Source organism: Megalopta genalis, chromosome 1 (genome assembly GCF_051020955.1).
Source record: "Megalopta genalis isolate 19385.01 chromosome 1, iyMegGena1_principal, whole genome shotgun sequence".
Classification (NCBI taxonomy): Eukaryota; Metazoa; Arthropoda; class Insecta; order Hymenoptera; family Halictidae; genus Megalopta; species Megalopta genalis.
This window is the reverse complement of record NC_135013.1, coordinates 1,578,074-1,597,426: the sequence shown is the minus strand read 5'-3', so window position 1 is coordinate 1,597,426 and position 19,353 is coordinate 1,578,074. Positions and strand designations below refer to the sequence as shown.

Sequence of the window (19,353 nt, the reverse complement as noted above, 5' to 3'; positions counted from 1 at the left end):
GTTCATGAGTTAACGACGAAAAAGCGGCGACCAATGTGGAGCGAGCCCGGCCGAGCCAACGAGCGCGCGAAGCGGCGACCAATCGCAGAGCGATCGCGGCCGGCGCTCCGCTCACGCGGCCAATGCCGCGTCGCGCCGTCCTTGCTCCGAATGGTCGCCGCTTCGCGCGCTCGTTGGCTGCGCCGCCTCGCGGCAGCCGAGCTCTCGCCTCCCATTGGTCACCGTTTTTCGTCGATGACTCATAAACGAAGCCTCGCAGAACATTTTCGCCGAGGAAGAAGTTGCTTCAAATAAACTCACGAACCCCTCGCTTCCCGGAAATACAACAATTTTAGGACACTCTGTATGTTGCTTTTCGTTTCTTGTTTGCTTGCTTGCTTGCTTTTCTTTTTTTCTCTCTTTTATCTTTGGTTTGACTTCTCGATCGAAACCGGGCGGGGGACCCGATCACGCGTGATCGTCTCCCCCCTCCCCCAACACGTCGACCATAATCCCGATCATCGACTAAACTCCTTGAATCTGATCATCGTAACAGAGAAAATCCATTTTGGAAAAAGAATGTTCGTTTCTTTGAAAATACAAATATGTTAAATGTTCTGTTTTGTGTGTCTTCTTTGTGAGAGTGTGTTATGGAGAGATATCCTGTTGCTGTATAATGGGCGGCCGTGTGTTAACTGACGGCAATAACCGTGTGTCGCAATAATAATACCTACCTTAACATAACCTTTGTTTACCTCGTCGTCGCACCTATCCTAAAAACTCGGATCGACGATCGTCCCTAAACATCCAACGCGGATCGACACCATTGGATCGTCGACGAACACACAGTGAGAGAGAGACACGCGCGCGTCTCGCGCAGCATCCGAGAAATTCGAGTACATATTTCGACGTCGATCGAACATTCGTCGTGCAACGACGTCCTCCGTTCTCCTGGTCCCCTAACACGGTCGTCGCCGTCGTCACCGTCCGTCCGGTCCGCGCGAATCTTATACCTTGATATCAAGAAATACTCACCAGCAACGTGTTCCAGGTGCTCGGCTACGATCGAAACGTTCACTAACTTCGCGAAAGGAATCACGGACTCGGGTAGATCTGACTCGAGCTCACCGGCGGCCATTGGCTCGGTGACGATCACGCCTTGCCGCAGCTCGGCGACGCCTTTCGCGGTCTTGCCTTCCGGCCTGGTCACCTCGAACTCGGTGGCCGCGTCCTCGGGCTGAACCTCGGTCTTCAGAGCGACCTCCCTTCGGATCACATCCGGCTGCGCGGCCGCCTCTTTCGCCACGCCTTTCACCACTTCCTTGGCTTCCTGCTCGGTCGCGGTCACCTGCGTGACCTCGAGGCCCTCCGACACGCGGAACGTGACCTCGGCGGTCGCCGTTTTGCTAGTCTTCTCGACGACGAGCGTGCCTTCCCGCTCCTGCGCCAACGTCTGCGATTGTTCAATGCTCTCGAACGGGATTTGCTCCGGCAGGATCCGCTTGCTCTCGGGCTTCTCGGCCTCGCCGAGCTCCTCCGTGGCCGAGGACGGTATCACCAGCGACTTCTGGGCCACTTGTATGCCCAGAAGACTCGGCTTCGCAGTCTGCGCCGTCGGTTCGTCCGGCGTCGTTAGACCAACTTCCGCCTCGCTGTAAGCGACTTCAGAGATCGACAGAGGCAACAGCTCCTCCAGCTGCGGCTTGCCCTTCTGCTCCTCGGGCCCTTTAGGTCTCGGCAGCTCCTCGGCGCTGGCCATCGTCAGCACCTCGCTCGTCTCCGCTACTTCAATGCTGTCCAGCTTTGCGAGCGCCTTGCGCTCCTTCGGAGCCTCCGGCGCCGGCATCTCCTTCTCTTTCTCGGTGGAGACCACCTCGGACACCGTCACGAAGCTCATCTCTTCAACGTCCGGCTTGCCCTTCTGACTCTCCGGCACCTCCGGCTTCTCCAGCTCTTCTACATTGCTCACGGTGAGCACCTCGGTCTTCTCGGCGACCTCTCGGCCGATCAACGCCGGCTTCGCGATCTTCTCCGCGGGCCTCTCCGGCGCCGGAAGCGCGTCTTCAAGCTCGCTCGAGATCACCTGGGACACCATCAACGACTCCAGCTCGTCCACTCTCGGCTTTCCAGTCTGCTCTTCAGGCAGCGCCGGCTTCTCCAGCTCTTCTACATTGCTCACGGTTAACACTTCGGTCTTTTCAGCAACCTCTCTGCCGCTCATCTGGGCCTGCGCGATCTTCTCCGTGGGCTTTTCTGCCACTGGCAGCGCGTCTTCAAGCTCGCTCGAGATCACCTGGGACACCGTCAACGACGCCAGCTCGTCCAGTCTCGGCTTTCCTGTCTGCTCTTCAGGCAGCGCCGGCTTCTCCAGCTCTTCTACATTGCTCACGGTTAGCACCTGGCTGGTTTCAGCAACCTCTCTGCCCGTCAACGCCGGCTTCGCCATCACTCCGCTCGGCGCAGCTTCGCTCTCCAGGAGCGCCTCGGTCTCGTGCGACAGCGTCTGCGAGACCGTCAACGATGTCAACTCCTCGACGCTCGGCTTTCCTTTCTGTTGTTCGGGCGCCTTCGACGCGGCCAGCTCCTGCGCGCTGATCATCGTCAACACCTGCGTCGTCTCCGCCACGTCGTGGCCGATCAGGCTCGGCTGCGCCAGCTTCTCCGTCGGCACCTCCGGACTCAGCAGCACGTCCTCCATCTCAGTGGACACCGTCTGCGACACGGACAGGGACACCAGCTCCTCAAGACCCGGCACACCTCTTTGTTCTCCCGGTTTCGTTATTGCGGATAGGATGTCGACGTTGCTCATGGTCAACACCTCCAACGTCTGCGCCACGTCCCTGCCGATCAGGTTGGGTTGGGCCTCTCTCTGCACAGGCACCTCGGGCGTCGGCAGCAGGTCCTCCGCCTCCTGGGACACCACTTGCGAGACCGTCAATGGAGCTAGTTCTTCTACCTGAGGCTTGCCTTTTTGTTCTTCAGGAGCCGGCGCTGCGACAAGATCCTCCGCGCTGGCTACTGTCAACACCTGCATCGTCTCCGCAACGTCTCTGCCGAGCAAGCTAGGCTGAGCGGTCTTCTCTTTGGGGACTTCGGGAGCCGGCATCGCTTCTTCAAGTTCGCCGGACACCACGTGCGACACCATCAACGGCGTCAGCTCGTCCACCGTCGGCTTTCCTCTCTGCTCGTCCGGCTGCTTCAAGGACAGATCCTCTGTTTCTGTGACAGCCGTCACTTGCGTCGTCTCGGCGACCTCTCTGCCGAGGATGTTGAAGTCTGCCTTTTGATCTTTCGGCGCGGTCGCTAGCGCGAGCACGTCCTCCGCCTCGCTGGAGATCACCTCGCTGACCGCGACAGAAGAGAGCTCTTCTATTTCCACGATGCCTTGTTGTTCCTTAAGCTCCGTCGCCTTTTCTAGGATCTCTGTGGTCGCTCCAGTGATCACCTGGAGCACTTCAGGAACTTCTCTTCCGGTCAGGCTTGGCTGCGCTTGCCGCATCTTGGGCGCCACGTCTGTTGGGAGGACGTCCTCGACCTCGCTCGAGATCACCTCGCTGACCGCGACGGAAGAGAGCTCCTCTATTTCTACGATGCCTTGTTGTTCCTTAAGCTCCGTCGCCTTTTCTAGGATCTCTGTGGTCGCTCCAGTGATCACCTGGAGCACTTCAGGAACTTCTCTTCCAGTCAGGCTTGGCTGCGCTTGCTGCATTTTAGGCGCGGCTTCTGTTGGAAGGATATCCTCGACCTCGCTCGAGATCACCTCGCTGACCGCGACGGAAGAGAGCTCTTCTATTTCAACAATGCCCTGTTGTTCCTTAAGCTTCGTCGCCTTTTCTAGGATCTCTGTGGTCGCTCCAGTGATCACCTGGAGCACTTCAGGAGCCTCCCTGCCGGTCAGGCTAGGCTGCGCTTGCTGCATTTTAGGCGCGACTTCCGTCGGAAGGACGTCCTCGACCTCGCTGGAGACCACCTCGGTCACCGTCACCGTGCTCAGCCCCTCGAACTGCGGCTTACCCTTCTGCTCTTCGGGTTTGAACTGCCCTGAGAACGTCTCTTCACGCTCGCCGAGCGTCGTCTCGGTCTTCACCGCCGTCTCGATCAGCGTCTGCGTGACCGTCGCCTGAGTGCTCGTCTGCTTCTCCTCGCGAATCTCTTCTGTCGATTGGACGCTTTCTATCATCGAGCCCAAGATCGTTTCAAGAAGGCTGATGTCTTGAGTGGCTGTGACGCCTTCGCGTTTCGGAGCGACGTCGAACACCGCCTCTCTGTCCTCAGGAACCGTCTCCGAGACCTGAAGAGATTTGACCTTCTCGATGTCCACGTCCGCTCTCTGCGTCTGCGGCTTGAACGCGCCCTCGAAGCTCTGCTCGCTTTCTTCGACCAAGCTCTCGTTCACGATTATACTCTCGAAGGTGTCCTGACCTGGAACCGCCACCTGCGGGGTCACGGCGAGGTCATCGGTCTTGTCGGGGACGTTAACCTGCGACTCGACCGTCGTCGTCTCGATGATACTCCGCTCGGCGATTATGGTCCTCGTGGCTGTGTGAGAGGCGTCTAGTTTCTTTTCTTTCAGCGCTGATTCGACCTCGGCAGAGGTCACCTCCGTCACTGAGACCCCGTGACCTTCTTCGAAGGTCGCCACCGCGGTGGACGTGGCCGGCTTCGGGCGCCTGTCCAGGGTGCCCTCGCTCTCCGCGCTGGGTGTCTCCTCGACGACGATCGGCTGCAACGCGTCCTGCGTCGGCTGCGCCTTCGCCTCATGCTTCTCCAGCGGCTGGACCAGCCCCGTGCTCTGCTCAACGAACACCTGCGCCTTCTGCGCGACGTCCATGCCGACCTTGGTCAGGCTCACCTCAGCCTTGGTCTCGTCGCGTCTCGTCAAGGTCTCCATCGTGGACTCTTTGTCTTGGATGATCACCTGGGCCACCGTGATGCTTTTGCCCTCGACGAACGCCACGGTCGCGCTCCGCTCGTCCACCTTCAGCTTCTCCTCGAAGACCGTCTCGCGTTCTTCAGCAACCGTCTCGCTGACGTCGACGCTCTCCAGCGTGCTCTGCGTCGGACGCGCCTCGACGGCGCCCGGCTTAAGTAATTCAGATACCTCTCCGAGGCCCTCTCTCAAGGTCACTTCCATCTGCTCGGCGACCTCCTTGCCCTCCATCGAAGGCTTCGCTAGCTCCTCGCGGGGCCTCTTCAGCTCCGACAGCGCCGACTCGGCGTCCTGAGTCGCCGTGGCCTCCGTGATCGCGACGAACCGGTTCTCGTCGAACGTCACCCTGGCGCTGCTCTTCTGCGCCGCTGGGGCCTCGACCTTGTCCACTTCCTTCTCCGCTAGAACCTGCTCCGTTGTCTCAACAGGCTCGAAAGGCTTGCGGCCCACCTGCGCCGTCGCCGTGGCCGGCTTCAGGATCTCCATCTCGCCAGTGCTCTGCTCCGCCACGATCTCCGACCTCTCCGCCACCTCGTGACCCGCAACCACGCTTGGCACCGCTGATCGGGTCTTCTCTTCTTGAACGGTCTTCAGGATGTCCTCTCTGTCCGCTAAGCTGACCTCTGTCACCGTGGTCACGCGTTTTCCTTCCTCGATGCTGATGTCTACTTGCTGCACCGCCGGCTTGAACTTCCCTTCGAACGCGTTCTCCTGGTCCTGCACGATGTCCTGGGTCACCAGGATGCTTTGGTACACCTCCTGCGTCGTCTGCGCCTTCTTCTGGTCCGGTTTATCGAAGGTGACCTCGGCGAGAGCGTCTTCGACGGCGACCGCAGTCGTTTCGGCGATGCCGCGCGCGGCGTCCAGGCCGACGGTGGCCGCGTGCTTCGACGGCGCTTCTTCGGCAACGTACAGAGATTCTTTGTCCGCGGGGGTCACCTGGGACACCGTCACGATGCTCCTACCCTCTTCAAGGTCCACCACGGCTCGTTTGTTCTCCGGGATCGCGCCCGGCACGAACTTCTCCTCGCTTTCCTGGATGACCGGCTGAGACTCGATCAATGGCACGAACGGGATGTGCTCTTCAAGAGCGGTGGCCTCGGAGGGTCTCTCCTCGATCAGGTCCCCGGTGCTGAAGTCGAGCACCTGCAGCGTCGTCTGCGCGACCGCGTGGCCGCCGACCAGGCTCTTGTCGGCAGTCTTCGTCTCCGGTAGCTCTTTCGTTATGTACTCTTCTTCTTTGTCGCCGGAAACCACCGCGGACACCTGGATGCTTCGATCCTCAACCAAGGTCAAGTCCGCCAGAGCCTGCGTCGGTATCTTGTCTTTGTCTAGAAGGCCTTCGGCCTCCGTGGGCTGCGTCTCCGAGCTGATCACCGCCTCCAAGGGGATGCTCGACGGAATCGCCGAGGCTGCGACCGGCTTCAGGTCTTCGAGTTTGCCAGCGCTGGCGTCCACGGTGACCTCTGTCTGCTCCGCGATCACGTGGCCAGCGAACTGGACGCTCGCCTGCTTCTCGGCAGGCTTTTCTGGAATGCGCAGCACGTCCTCCTTGTCCGCCGTGACCTCGGCGATGGTCGTCGCGCTGATTATCTCGCTGACGGAGACCTCGGCCTTGGTGGTCTCGACGGCCTTGTCCTTGAATTCTTGCTCAGTCTCGGACACGATCGTCTCGGTCTGCACGAGGCTCTCGAACGGCAACCTCTCCTCCCTGGCGGCGGCCGCGGAGGGTGTCGGCACCCTCAGCTCGCCGGGCGCTGCGGCCGCCGTGACCTCCGTCAGCTGCGCGACCTTGTGCGCGTCGAACGCCGGCGTCGCCTGCTCCCCTCGCATCTCCAGCCTCTCGATGTACTCCTTCTCCTTGTCGGAAACGATCGTCTCCGTCACCGTCACCCCCTCGCCCTCCTCGAAGGTCACGTCGACGACCTTGCGATCCGGCTGCACGAAGTCTTCCATCGGTTTTTCAAGGTCGCCGGCCGCTGTCTCCGTGGTGATCATGCTGTGGAACGCGACGTGATCGGCGGTCGCGGTCGCGGAGGTCGTTTCCGGTTGCGCGAACTCGTCGACGTTGTCGGTGGCCGTCGTCTCGCTGACCTCGGCCACGACCCTCGTCGGCACGTCCAAGGTTGCCAGCTTGGTCTCCGGTTTTTCCGCTTTGGGAAGGACGGCCTCCTTGTCCTCGGCTGTTACAGAAGAGACGATGAGACCTTCGCCGGTGACGAACTCGAGGTTCGCCGTCCTGTCGGCGGGCTTCTCCTCCGCGAACGGCGCCTCCGTCTCCCTGGTCTGCACCTCCTCGGAGATCAAGGCCTCGATCGGCATCACCGTGGTCTTCGGCTTGGTCTCAGGTACCGCGTCGCTGATCAGTTCACTCAGACCGGTGTCGCTAGTCACTTCGAACTTGGACGCGACCGCTTGCGCGATGATCTCCACAGTCGCCTCGACGCCTTTTGGTTTCTCTTTTCCGGTGAACACGGCTTCCTTGTCTTCGGGGTAAGTGATCCCGACGACAACACCTTCGCCCATCTCGAACACCACCTCTACGATCTTCGTCTCCGGCTTCACGTCCTCCTGCAGCAAGGACTCCTTCTCCGACACCGAGACCTCGGTCTGCTCGACCACCTCCAATCCGCTCTGCTGTTCACTCGCGCGCTCCTCCTTCACCTTTTCCTCCTTCAGAAGATCCACGTTGCTAGCCGCAACCGTCTCCTGCATCTCGGCGACCTCGTGACTTCCCGTGATCCCCATCGTGACTCGTCTTTCCTTCGGCAGTTCTTCGATCTTCAGCCTTTCCTCGCTCACCGCGGCCGTCACCTCGGTCACCGTCAGTTTCTCTGATTTCGAACAGATCTCCACATCGGCGCTCTGCTCCGCAGGTCTCGTTTCTTCTTCTCTGACCCTCTCCGTCTCCGCGACGGTCGTCTCCGTCACGATCAGCTGCTCCATGGTGTCCCGTTGAAGCACCGCCGTTCCTGGCTTCGGCTGCTCCGCGGCGATCTCGCCGGTGCTCTGTGTCACCAGCGTCTCGGATTTCAAGGCCACCGTGTGCCCCGATACCAGAGGCTGCGCCTTGTAGTCCTGAGGCTTCTCGTCAGGGCTGTAGACGTTCTCCCGGTCGTGGGGGATCACCTCGAGCACCGTGGCGCCGGGCCTTGCCTCCGTCAGCTCCACCATCGCCGTCTTGCCGTCGGGTCTCGCGTCGATTCGGTAGAGATCTTCCTTCTCGGCGGCCTCCTGCAAGGCCACCGTGACGCTCTCCAAGGGCACGTGGCTCGGCTGCGCCACGCCGGAAGCCGGTTTCTCTTCAGGGACGTATTCCCCGGTCGGCGAGTGAGTCCGCACCTCTTCGAACACTGGCGCCACCTGCGTCGTGAACTCCGTGCTCGCGTAGGCTCCCTTCACCTCCGACTTCAGGTACTCCGACTCCGTCTCCCCGGCGATCACGATGGTCGTCCGCACGCTCTCTATCTCGTCCAGAGTCACTTCAGCTATTTTCGACTCCGGCGCCTGTTCCTTTGTAACCAAAGCCAAGTCTTCGGCCGCCACCGTCTCGGCCACCACGGTCTCCTGCAGGCCGATCGGCACGACCATGGCCAGCCCGGAGGTCGGCGCGTCCTTCAACACCTCGCCCAAGTTGTCCTCCGGCTGAGTCATCTCGACTTCCAGCGAGACCACAGGGTGCGTCGGGACCGTTCTGCCGCGATGCGACTCCGGCATCTCGAAGATCCGCAACTCGGCTTCCTTCTCGACCGACGTCGTCTGGAAGACCTCCACGCTTCTGATCCCGTCGTAGCTGGTCTCCACGACCCGCTCCTCCGGCCTCGCCGCCTCCTCCATGCTGGTCTCCCTGTCGTGCGCCAGCGTCTCCTCGATTACCTTCGCCTCGGTCAGCTGCACCGTCACCGTGCCGCTTTCCTCCACGTACTTCAGCTCGTCCTTCAGGTCCGCCGGATAGTCCGCCGTGTGCACCTCGGACACCGTCACGTGCTCCTCCGGACGGATCGTCGTCTCGGCTAAGACCTTCGTCGGTTTCTGCGAAGGTTGATAGACTCCCTCGGACTCTTGCACCAGGGTGCTCGAGACTGAGCCGATCTCCAAAGAGGACACCGACGTCTGCGCCGTCTTCGCAGCCGGCTTGTCGCCAGGTTGGTAGTCCGTTTCCTTTTCGGACGAAACGGTTTCTATAGTGATCGCCGATGCTACCTCGATAATATTAAGATCGGCTTCCGCTTTTTTAGCTTCCTCTATCGTCAAGGCGGTCTCCGTGTCCTGCGGCTGCACCGTCAACACGGACACGCCCTCCAGCAACGTCACGTTCGCCACCGCCTCGAAAGCGTCCACCCTCCTCTCCGTCACGTACACTCCCTCGCTCTCCTGCACCAGACTCTGCTCGATCACCGCAGCCTCGTTCCCGTAGCTGATGCCCACCTGCGCCTTCTGGCTAGGCGGAAGTCTTCCTGGCACGTACTCGCCTTCTTTCTCCGGCGCGTGCATCTCTTCAGTAACACGCTGTCTTTGCGAGATTACGCTCTGCGTTGCGATCTCTGTCGGCACGATCAGCTCCGGGTAATATTTACCAGGCTTGTCCTCCGGCCGCACTTCCTCCACCTGCAGCGGCTCCATCGCCGTCACGTTCACTCTAGGCCGCGCTGGCACCGTCTTCAGGGGCTCTAGCTTGTCCTCGGACAGGCCTTCCTGCACCTCGTACACCGAGAGCCCGATCTGAGCGAGCACCGTGTCCTCCGCTTCGGCGGCCAAAGGCGCCACGAAGTCCTCCGTCGGCACCTCCGTCTGGCTCACCATGGTCTCGTAGACCGTCGCGGCCTCTTGCAAGGTTACCGTCACTTCCGCTTTCCTGCCGAGCTCCTGTTTAACGAGCGTTAAGCTCGAGACCTCCGCGTCGCTCGCCAAGGTCTCGCTGATTAATAGACTCTCCGACGGGACTATGGCTGGCGTCGCCTCGTACGACGTCGGCTTGAACGTGTCCGCGAACTCGCCCGTCGACGCCTGCACCGTCGTCTCCGTCGTTGAGTATGGCTCCACTGGGGAGATCGATAAAGACGCTTTGCGCTCGATCGGTTTTATCACGCTGATCTCGTCGATCTCTTTCTCTTGGACGGGTATTAATTGTTCTGTTAAGGGTGTGATGGTGTCCATCGTCAGCTTCGCCTTCTCGAACTCAGGCTTGCCCGGCGCCTGGTCGATCGCACGGTCCATCGCCACCACCTGGTGACGCTGGATCGGCACGTTCAGCATCACCGAGGACACGACCTCGTCGCCTTTTACTTCAAGCTCTTCGAGCTCCTCGAGCTCGACCTCGGCGCGACCGATTTGCGGCCGCTTCGGCCTTAGCTGCTTTCTTCGCCTCTCTGTGATCTCTTCTTCTTCTATTATTTCTTCTTCTTCTTGTTCTTTTTCTTGTTCTTTTACTACTTGTTCTTTTGCTTCTTGTTCTATGATTTCTATTTGCTTCTCACCGCGTTTCTTCAGCTTCCGAGTCAGTCTACCCTGTTCGTCCGTTTCTACGATTACGGTCTCTGTTATCTCTTCCTCGAGCTCCTCCACGTCCTTTCGCTTCCTCTTCTCCCGTTCCGTTTCCTCGATCTCCTCGACCACTACAACCTGTACCCCCTCTTCCCTATCTTCCTTTCTCGCCTCGATCTGTTCCGTTGGTATTGTATCTTTTCGTTTGCGCGGTGTTGTGTGTGCCTGCCGTGTGTCCTCGTATTCTGTGGAAAGTATGTGAGAATATTCGTGTCAATCAGACGCGTGCGGGGTGTGCTCTCTGTTCTAAACTCTTTCTCTCTCTCTCTCTCTCTCTCTCTCTCTCTTCCTCAGCCAACGTTCTCGCTCTCTCTCTCAGTCGCTCGCTCTTTCGCTCGCACGTATCGCTATTAGAGATAAGATCGAAGAAAGGAAAGAAAACCATTCGCTGTTTTTTTATTTTATTTTTTTGATTTTTTTGTTTGTTTTTCTTTAGACAAAAGTAAACGAGACTTGCGACATGCGACGAACCATTCTCGAGCGGATGCTGTGTTTTTTTTTGGCTAAGAACAATAATCGTGCTTTCAACAACGTGTAACAAAGTGTCAACGGGAAAAAAAGGAAAAAGAAAAAGAAAACTCCTCTACGGACAGCACGGCGCACGCCGGGACCAGCTTGTTGAAATAGAAGTGGTGCTCGGATTAATTTGTACGGACGGAATGAAGACGGGCGGCGTGCGAGACAGAAACAAAAAAAGGAAAGAAAATGTGTGTGTATGTTTTGGCAGCGGACGCAGTAGTGTGATCAGCGTGGTTTCGGTATCGATAGTAGTTTCTCGCGGCTTCCAAAGGTATCGTGTTTTCGTTCGGATCTGTTGTTGTTGAACTGGTCCCTTCGCGACGGTCTTTTAGAATTTTCGATTCGGTGATAGATTCAATTTTTTCCCCAATTTAGAAACGGAAAAGCTTGGAAACGAAAGTTGGCGATTTGGGAGAAAAAGATACGATTCCTATACAGAATATACCATAATTATGTCAACAGCTGGAAAGAAGAGGCGATTCGAAGTAACTTTTTCCTTAGCGAAATTGCGATCCGCGGCTTCGTTTACGAGTTACTAACGAAAAACGCTTGACCAATGAGAGACGAGCGCGGCTGACGCAAGGCCCGGTTCCGCTGATTGGCTCGGCTGGCGCGCGACGGCCGAGCCAATGCGCGGAGCCGGGCGCCGTCCACTCGGCGGCTCGGACGGCGCGCGTCAGCCGAGCTTGCCTTCCATTGGTCACTGGTCTTCGTTAATGACTCGTAAACGTAGCCGCGAATCGCATTTTCGCTGAGGAAACAGTTGCTTCGAATGACCTTGGGAACCCCTCGTTTTCCGAAAGTGCCATAATTACGGGACACTCTATATACAACGAACCGCGAGGCTCGAACAATCGTATCACCTCTTCCCAAATTGTCCAGCTTTGCTTGCAAGCTGAGAGACAATTGGAGAGAATTTATCGTACGTCGCGGGCAAAGTGAAGTCGCGTGGAACTTATTCAACGATCCGTTCTCAGTGCTGCTGGTAATACATATTAACCTTTTCAAGACAAACGGGAGACGTGAACTGGATCGATTCGATTTTCGATGGAAATTTCGTCTATTTCTCTAATCGTTTCATACGTAAAGATATTCGATTGTTAAAAGTATCTACGATTTATTTTTAAATTAAGTTCAGTTCGGATATTCGGTTACTAGAAACGCAGTCGATACAGTCATTTGCTAATGTATTCTAACTGGTATTACTGTGACGTAACAAGATATTTTAATAATTTTTAACAAAACGATTTGTATTTGAAATATTTTAATAATCTCTAATAAAACGATTTGTGTTTCGAATGTTTTAATAATTTCGAACATAACGATTTGTGTTTTGTACATTTTAATAATTTCTAACAAAACGATTTCTATTTGAAACATTTTAATAATTTTTAAGAAAACGATTTCTATCTGAAATAATTTCTACCTAATAATTTCTAAGAAAACAATTTCTATCTGAAACATTCTAATAATTACTAATAAAACGATATGTACATATTTTAAACAGAATGAAGCTATTTGAGTAAAAAATAACCGTTCAATGATTCCCATTTTCCTCGGAAACGTTCTATAAAAATATGAACTTCCAAAAAGTCCCCTAAATTGTATAATTAAAAACAAAGAAAAACGTCTCGTTTTCACACGAATGTACAATTTACCCTTCAGTCAAAGAAAACTAAGAGACAAGTTTACCTGCGTCCGAGTGACGATTCGGTGAAACGACTGGTCTCGTTTTGGGTCAATATCGACGGCGTACAATCGATTGAATCGTGCGAGTTTCGGAACGTACGGAAAAATCGAACCGCTGTTAAATATATAATATCACGGCGGAACTACGATGTCTCTGGAATGTTTGTTGCGGTACAGAGTAGTGTGCAGTGTAGCTGAGTGCAGGCACTAGGGCATTCGTAGTGTTTTTTGTTTTTTAAATAAGAGGTGGGTGAGTGTGCGAGTATCAGTGTAGTAATAGAAAGAAATAGTAGAGGCCGGCCAGAAGTCAAACCAACATGAACACAAAAATAAGAGATGCTTGTCTGTTACACATCGTGCCAACTACCAACAGCAGAAAACAAAAAGTGAAAGAAAAAACGTAAGAAAAAGAAGGAAATAAAAAAAACAGAATATGAAACGAAAGGACGAACGAAACGCATGACAATCTCTCGTTCGTGTTGTTTCTCGCATGTAGGGGGGAGGGCTAACATATTGTTGTACGGAAAAATTCATGTGAGAGTGTGTAACTTGAATGTGTAACAGTAACAAGTACATATATTGCAAATGTAAAACGGTTGACTGTTCTCTGCGCATCGCCAGAAAATTACATTCGAAACCGTGAAATAAAACACCGCGTTCGTAAGAAAGTATGCGAGAAACATTGTCCTCGTGACAACTAAATAACGCTGTACGAATTACGATTCAATTATAAACACGAATTATACAGGGTGTGCTGAAATTATTATACAAGCAGGAAATTAGGGGTTTCAAGTAACTTTTTCCTCGGCGAAAGTGCAATTCGTGGCTTCGTTCGACGAGTTATTAACGAAAAACGTTGACCAATGAGAGACGAGCTGGCCTGGCGCTAGGCGGCCAACGAGCGGTCTAAGCGGCGACCAATCGGAGAGCGAGCGCGGCCGGCGCTCCGCTCTCGCGGTCAATGACGCGTCGCGCCGTCCGCCTGGTGCAGCGGCCGCGAGGGAGGGGCGTCAGCCGCGCTCGCCTCTCATTGGTCGTCGTTTTTCGTTAATAAGTCGTAAACGAAGCCTCGTAGAACATTTTTACTAAGGAAAAAGTTGCTTCAAATGACCTCAGGAACCTCTCTGCTCTCGCTCGTGCAATAATATTGGGACACCCTGCATTAAAACATGTATCTTTCTCTAGGCTGACTATTTTCTCCAAGCAAACAGTTTTCTATTTTCACGCGTATTATTTCACAGTTTCGTCCAGGCGATCTACGTTCGTGGAGAGAAGAAGAATAAGAAGAAGAAAAAAGAAGAAACGGGAGAAAACTGGAAAACCAAGAAACGGCACGATACAATCACACAAAAATCGATCACGATCCGTAACGGAACACCAATGAAATAAAAAAACATGTACCGTGGTACAGATCTGTATCTTACTTACATCGAACACTGTATTAGCAGCGCGAAGCTCGTATCGCGAAGCGTCGAGAGTTTTTGGAGTCGTTGGGAACGGATATTGTGATTTTTCTTTTTTTGTTTTTTCTTTTTTTTTTAACTGGGCGTAAATCGAGTTAGAGTTGACAAGAATGTTAACTATGGCGGGATATATACGGCGCGTGGAAAGCATAGCGGCATAGGCAGACATATTTTACTGCTTATTATTCGATCAAGTAAAGCTTCATGCATCTGAAAGAATAATAAAATCAAATCATTACGTAGAGAGACCGTATCGTGCGATCGGTGCGTAACAACATACTTCACGACTAGTTATTATTCGTATTCTAAGCTACGAACGGGGCCACGCGTCCGGTTATTATTATAATTCAGCGTATTAGATGAGATGAGAATATCGACGTGAGATAATTAGAAACGACGTTCGTGAGCTCGATGGTGTCGATTATTGATTGATCACAAAATTTCGCATCTGAAAAGTTGGCATTACCAAATTTTCATTTGCATCGCTTCGAAAAACCAAGGGCGATCTAAAAGAAACGTTTACTCTTCTTTTTTTCTTTGTTCGTTAATTTCAAACGATTTTCACGCGTACCAACGCGTTTTACAATTAGTGTCCACGAATTTCACGTTCCCTTTAGATTACCTTATCCTAAATCTTTTTCAATGATCATTACATCTAAATATCATAGAAAGCGTACCAGGACGGTGATGTAATTGTTAAATGACTGAATTAAATAAGGACAAATAAAGATCTGATGTAGATTTTTTGATGGTGATTATATATCGATGTTTTTGGAAAATATGGTTTTGATTTCTCTACAATGATTTCTCCCGGAAATGCCAAATTTCGGGTCGCTGTGAATTTCACTGTGCTAATACTACGCCTATGTAATTTATTGCTACGTCGATGATAAGAGTCGACGGATGCTAATGATCTGATTTGGTGTGAGTCAGGAATCGTGGCATGTATCCTCCGAATTGCCTTGGAATAGTGGCATGTGGCCTTCGAATTGCCTCCGTATCGTGTCTCGTGACCAAATTGCCTTCGAATCGTGTCACGTGGCCTCCAAATTGCTTTCGAATCGTGTCATATGGCCTCTGAATTGCCTTCGAATCAAATCACGTGGCCTCTGAATTTCCCTCGAATCGTGTCACGTGACCTCCGAATTGCCTTCAAGTGTCATGTGGCCTTTGAATTTCCCTTGAATCTTGTCACGTGGCCTCCGAATTGCCTTCGAATCGTATCACGTGGCCGACAGATCACATAGGCGTAGTCACTAGCACCGCGACACTCGTGGCACAGCAAAATTGTGACAATCGTGGAGACATTACTGTATTTCTACTGTCGTTAAACGTTCTCCGCAATATGGTACAGTGAATCATAGCGAGATGCGATCACTATTTTTATACTAATCTTGCCGTGCAATATAAATAAGATAGTTAGCTAAATAACTATAAAATAATATAAAACAATTGTAAGATATTTAAAAACAAAGTATCTTTATCCCAAAATAAGATCAAAATTATGAGAATTTATAGGAATGTGTTCGAACAAGTTCACTGAATATTATCCAACAAATTATTAATAACAGACGAAGAAATAATGAAATAATTCTACGCGCGTGCATAGCAAATTTTTAACACGAACAAATTGTATCTCATATTTTTGAACGCCGTTTGTACACGTTCAAATCCACGCCTGCCGTCGTGGTACACTCTGTCCGGCGAAAGTATGAAAAATGAATACTTAATCGAATGGAATGCTGAATCTATAAATGCACAAGTGGATTATAAAAGCGAATAGAAATCGTGACTGTGAAATGCAGGTGAGAAAAGATCTTGATGCGGTGTCGACTGTCCGGACACCGGTGCGTTTTCTCGAGTAAACGGTAAAGAAATAAAAAAAAGACGATTAAAATGCTGTTCACCCGTTCGCCAATCAAAACGAACGGCCGATCATTCGAACGTATAACCCATGCACTGAAACTCGTTGCTTCAAACCTTTAATGTCTCGAATATCCTGCGTGCGGACGGCTTTTCTTTCGTCCCTCCTCTCTGCAACCAAAAGATCGTTTGTTCTCGTGGGAGCCTCGGGAAATTGGGGGGAGGAGTACGAGAAACAATGCAGAAGAACAGAACTCGGATGTGAGTAATAATAATAATAATAATAATAATAATAATAAAAAACAACAACACACGCAACAGCACACACGAGCGGCGATTATGGCAACTCGTAAAAAATATAATTCACTTTATTCGTTCGATTCGAAAATGTGTACAGGCGCATCGTTACGTATAATTAACATACACGGTTACATGAAACAAAAGAAAGAAAAAGAAATCGTGACGCATGCTTAGTCGAGCTTACGTCTAGCTGTAAAGCGATCGATGTATATATGTATATATATTTACAAGACAGATAAGTATAGAGAGAAGAGAGAAGAAAAAAACAGGAAAAAGAAAAAGATATTATTAGGACAACGTAGAGAAAAAAAATTGTGTTCGTAAGGCAGCCACGCAAGCACACACCAACATCAAAAGTATCTATGGTTTTTTTAACGTCTAGGAAAACAAAAAAACTGCAAACGGATTTGTGATGCTGCAAGTCCGAAGATCATTAATACTTGGATCGTTTCGTTTCGTTTCGTTTCAAACGTTGCCGCACGCGATCGCCACTTACCCATGAAATGGACCTCGGTCTTGCGGACGATATCCACTCGTTCGGTGACACGTGCCGCCGTTTCAACCTAAAAATGAAACGCGTTTACGAGCGAAATAAAGATACATTCGGCGAAGTGAATCATTTCTTTCACGACGACTCTTATCTTGGAAGCCTGAACAACAATTTTCGAACAATGTTCGCTGTTACAAGATCTAACATAAAAATCTGGCGTTCCTTTAAGTTTCTGGTGTTATTCAAATTTTAGAATAAATTTTAGAGTTAGGACACTCGATATTTCAAACGACGAACCGAGGATTGTGAATGTTCGTTTACGTGTTAGTTAAAATTAGGAAGGTTTGCAAGAGTAAGTAGAAGAGTAGTAAAAGAATACTAGTAATATAAAATGAAAAAGTAACGCTTAGATATACAGCAATGTCTCTCTAATTGACGCCCAGATTGACCACAAAAATGGACAATTTGGGAAGTGGAGGTTGCGGTTTATTTTTATAGTTATATATTGTCCACGATTAAAAAAAATCGTATCTTCTCTTCCCAAATTATCTAATTTAGTGGACAATCTGAGCGTCAGTAAGGGAGACATTACTGTATAATTTTAGTTGTTACATGTTTCTTTGCCACTTTTTGTACAGAAACCAAGCACTGTGCGGCATCGGCGTATGGGACCGGCAGTATCAAGGTAAGAAATACGGTAAATTCTCCCTAATTCGCGTTCAGATTGTGTACAAAAATGTAAAATTATGAACTATATAAACGAACCGCAAGGCTCGAATAATCCTCTTCCCAAATTGTCCATTTTTCTGCACAATCTGAGCGCGAATTAGGGAGAATTTACTGTAATGCCGACGTGCCGCTTCAACAAAAAGTCCAGCAAAATAGCTGCACGCTTAACGAATTAATATTGAAAGCCAACAAAAGGATCAACATAATCGAATCGTAAAGATTCGAATGGATTAAATGGATTTGTGGCTGGCACAAATGCTCGAAAATGTCCGCCGTGGAAAGGTTAAAGGACAACTATGAGCAATGTTAATTGTGAGTCGCGTTCAGGACACGGCAATTCTATGGTCGAACGTAGCAGAGCGAACAAAATCGTGGAAAATTTTGCGGACGGCAAAGAAAAGCGAGTCGTTCCGCCGAAAGTGCGGATCTCTAAATCTTACTTCCGTGGCTTCTGTGACCTCCCAGGCGCGCGGCCGGAAGTCCTCCGGCGCGAAGTGCGTGATCACCTCCTCGACGGTGACGTGCTGTAGCTCGATCATTCTCATGAAGGCACGGAAGCCGACGGTGGCCGCGACGACGCTTTCGTCCGTGGTGGTCTCCTCGGTGAGCACTTGGGTGATCAGAGGGCCGTGGCCCTCCCTCTCGACCAGCTGGACGAGCGCGTTCTGCGCCTCCGGCGTCTTCAGCGCCGGGAAGTTGTCCGTCCTGTAGAGGCTCTCGTTGATCTCGTTCACGGAGACACCCTGCCGCACCAGGAACCCGATCGTGGCCAGCTCTCGAAGCGGGGCCTCGCCGGGCCCGAACTCCTTCGCGTGCAAGGTCTCCATGATCTCCTCGACCTCGCGCGCGATGCTCTCCCGCTCCCTCTCCACGATCTCCTCGATGCTGATCGCCTTCTTCTTCTTCTTCTTCGGCTTCTCCTCGACGATTGCCTTTCGCGGCGTCTCCTCCGACACCTCCTCCTCGGTCACCACGGTCTTCCTCGCCTTCCTCTGCCGCGCCTCCAGCCGTCTGATCTCCTGCACGCTGCTCTCCGTGTGCACCTCCGACACCGAGACCGTCTGCAGAGTCTCCGAGGTCACCTGGGCCCGGTCCACCACCGATTCCACCACGAAGTCCGGCGCCAGGTCCTCGGTGGTCACCTCCGAGACCACCACCACGCCTTCCCGCTCCTCCACCACCCGCTTCGCACGCTCCTCGGGCTTCGGGACCTGTTCTCGAGGCTTCTGGTCGTCGATCTTCTTCAGGGACGGCGTCGCTTCCGTCATCACCGGCTCTTGCACCGGCATTATCTTCTTGGCTCGCGATACCTGCATACAACGACGAATGTAGATTCATCGATTCGGTAGATTTGACCGGCGATAACTTCGCGACAAATCGTCGTAGGACGATGGCTCTTTTTTAAAATGAAAGCTTGAATTCTCTACTTTAAAATGCCGTTTCTCGATCTTACATTCGGTGCAACCTAGCCGCTTTTTAAATTATTAAACGCGAAGCCATATGTAAATTTCGGAGCATCTGAGATTGCGAAATTTGACGAAATGCGTAGACTTTGTAAAATTTTGCACGGGAATTCCGTTTTCGGTGGAAGAAAGTTCGATGCTTTCGCTTTAATTTGAGGGGAAGAAAATCTTCCTGCGATTTTTTCTCGCGAAGTTACAGCACTTCGAAGTGACCCCTTCGTTCCTGTCGTATACTGTCAGCATTTTTGTCGCGTACATTGACCTTGGAACGAGATATAAATAAATTGTTCAACATTTTACATCGTTTAAGTTGTTTTGCAACGTTGCGAGAATACAGAATTGTAAATTACGCTATTTTCCATACGCGTGATCACGGTTAGTTCA

The 19,353-nt window shown here is 52.2% G+C and overlaps 1 protein-coding gene and 1 long non-coding RNA gene across 14 annotated transcripts in view; one reads left to right on the top strand and one right to left on the bottom strand.

Annotated features, from left to right (window-relative positions):
• Nucleotides 1-19,353, bottom strand: part of sls (sallimus) — a 188,024-nt gene that overhangs the window by 38,909 nt on the left and 129,762 nt on the right. For 9 of the 13 annotated variants that reach the window (XM_076528787.1, XM_076528780.1, XM_076528770.1 and 6 more), the window contains 4 exons: nucleotides 17,947-18,816; nucleotides 16,784-16,850; nucleotides 16,105-16,158; nucleotides 1,015-10,638 (listed from right to left, as the gene is read on the bottom strand). In XM_076528787.1, coding sequence (XP_076384902.1) covers nucleotides 1,015-10,638; nucleotides 16,105-16,158; nucleotides 16,784-16,850; nucleotides 17,947-18,816 — 10,615 coding nt within the window. Of the gene's footprint in view, nucleotides 1-1,014; nucleotides 10,639-14,170; nucleotides 14,335-16,104; nucleotides 16,159-16,783; nucleotides 16,851-17,946; nucleotides 18,817-19,353 lie in introns of those variants that run through there. The other 4 variants (XM_076528778.1, XM_076528791.1, XM_076528793.1 and 1 more) reach the window with 3 other exon arrangements.
• Nucleotides 12,693-14,903, top strand: LOC117224023 (uncharacterized). The gene is made up of 2 exons (XR_004491088.2): nucleotides 12,693-13,061; nucleotides 13,903-14,903. It is a non-coding gene; the product is annotated as an uncharacterized LOC117224023 (long non-coding RNA).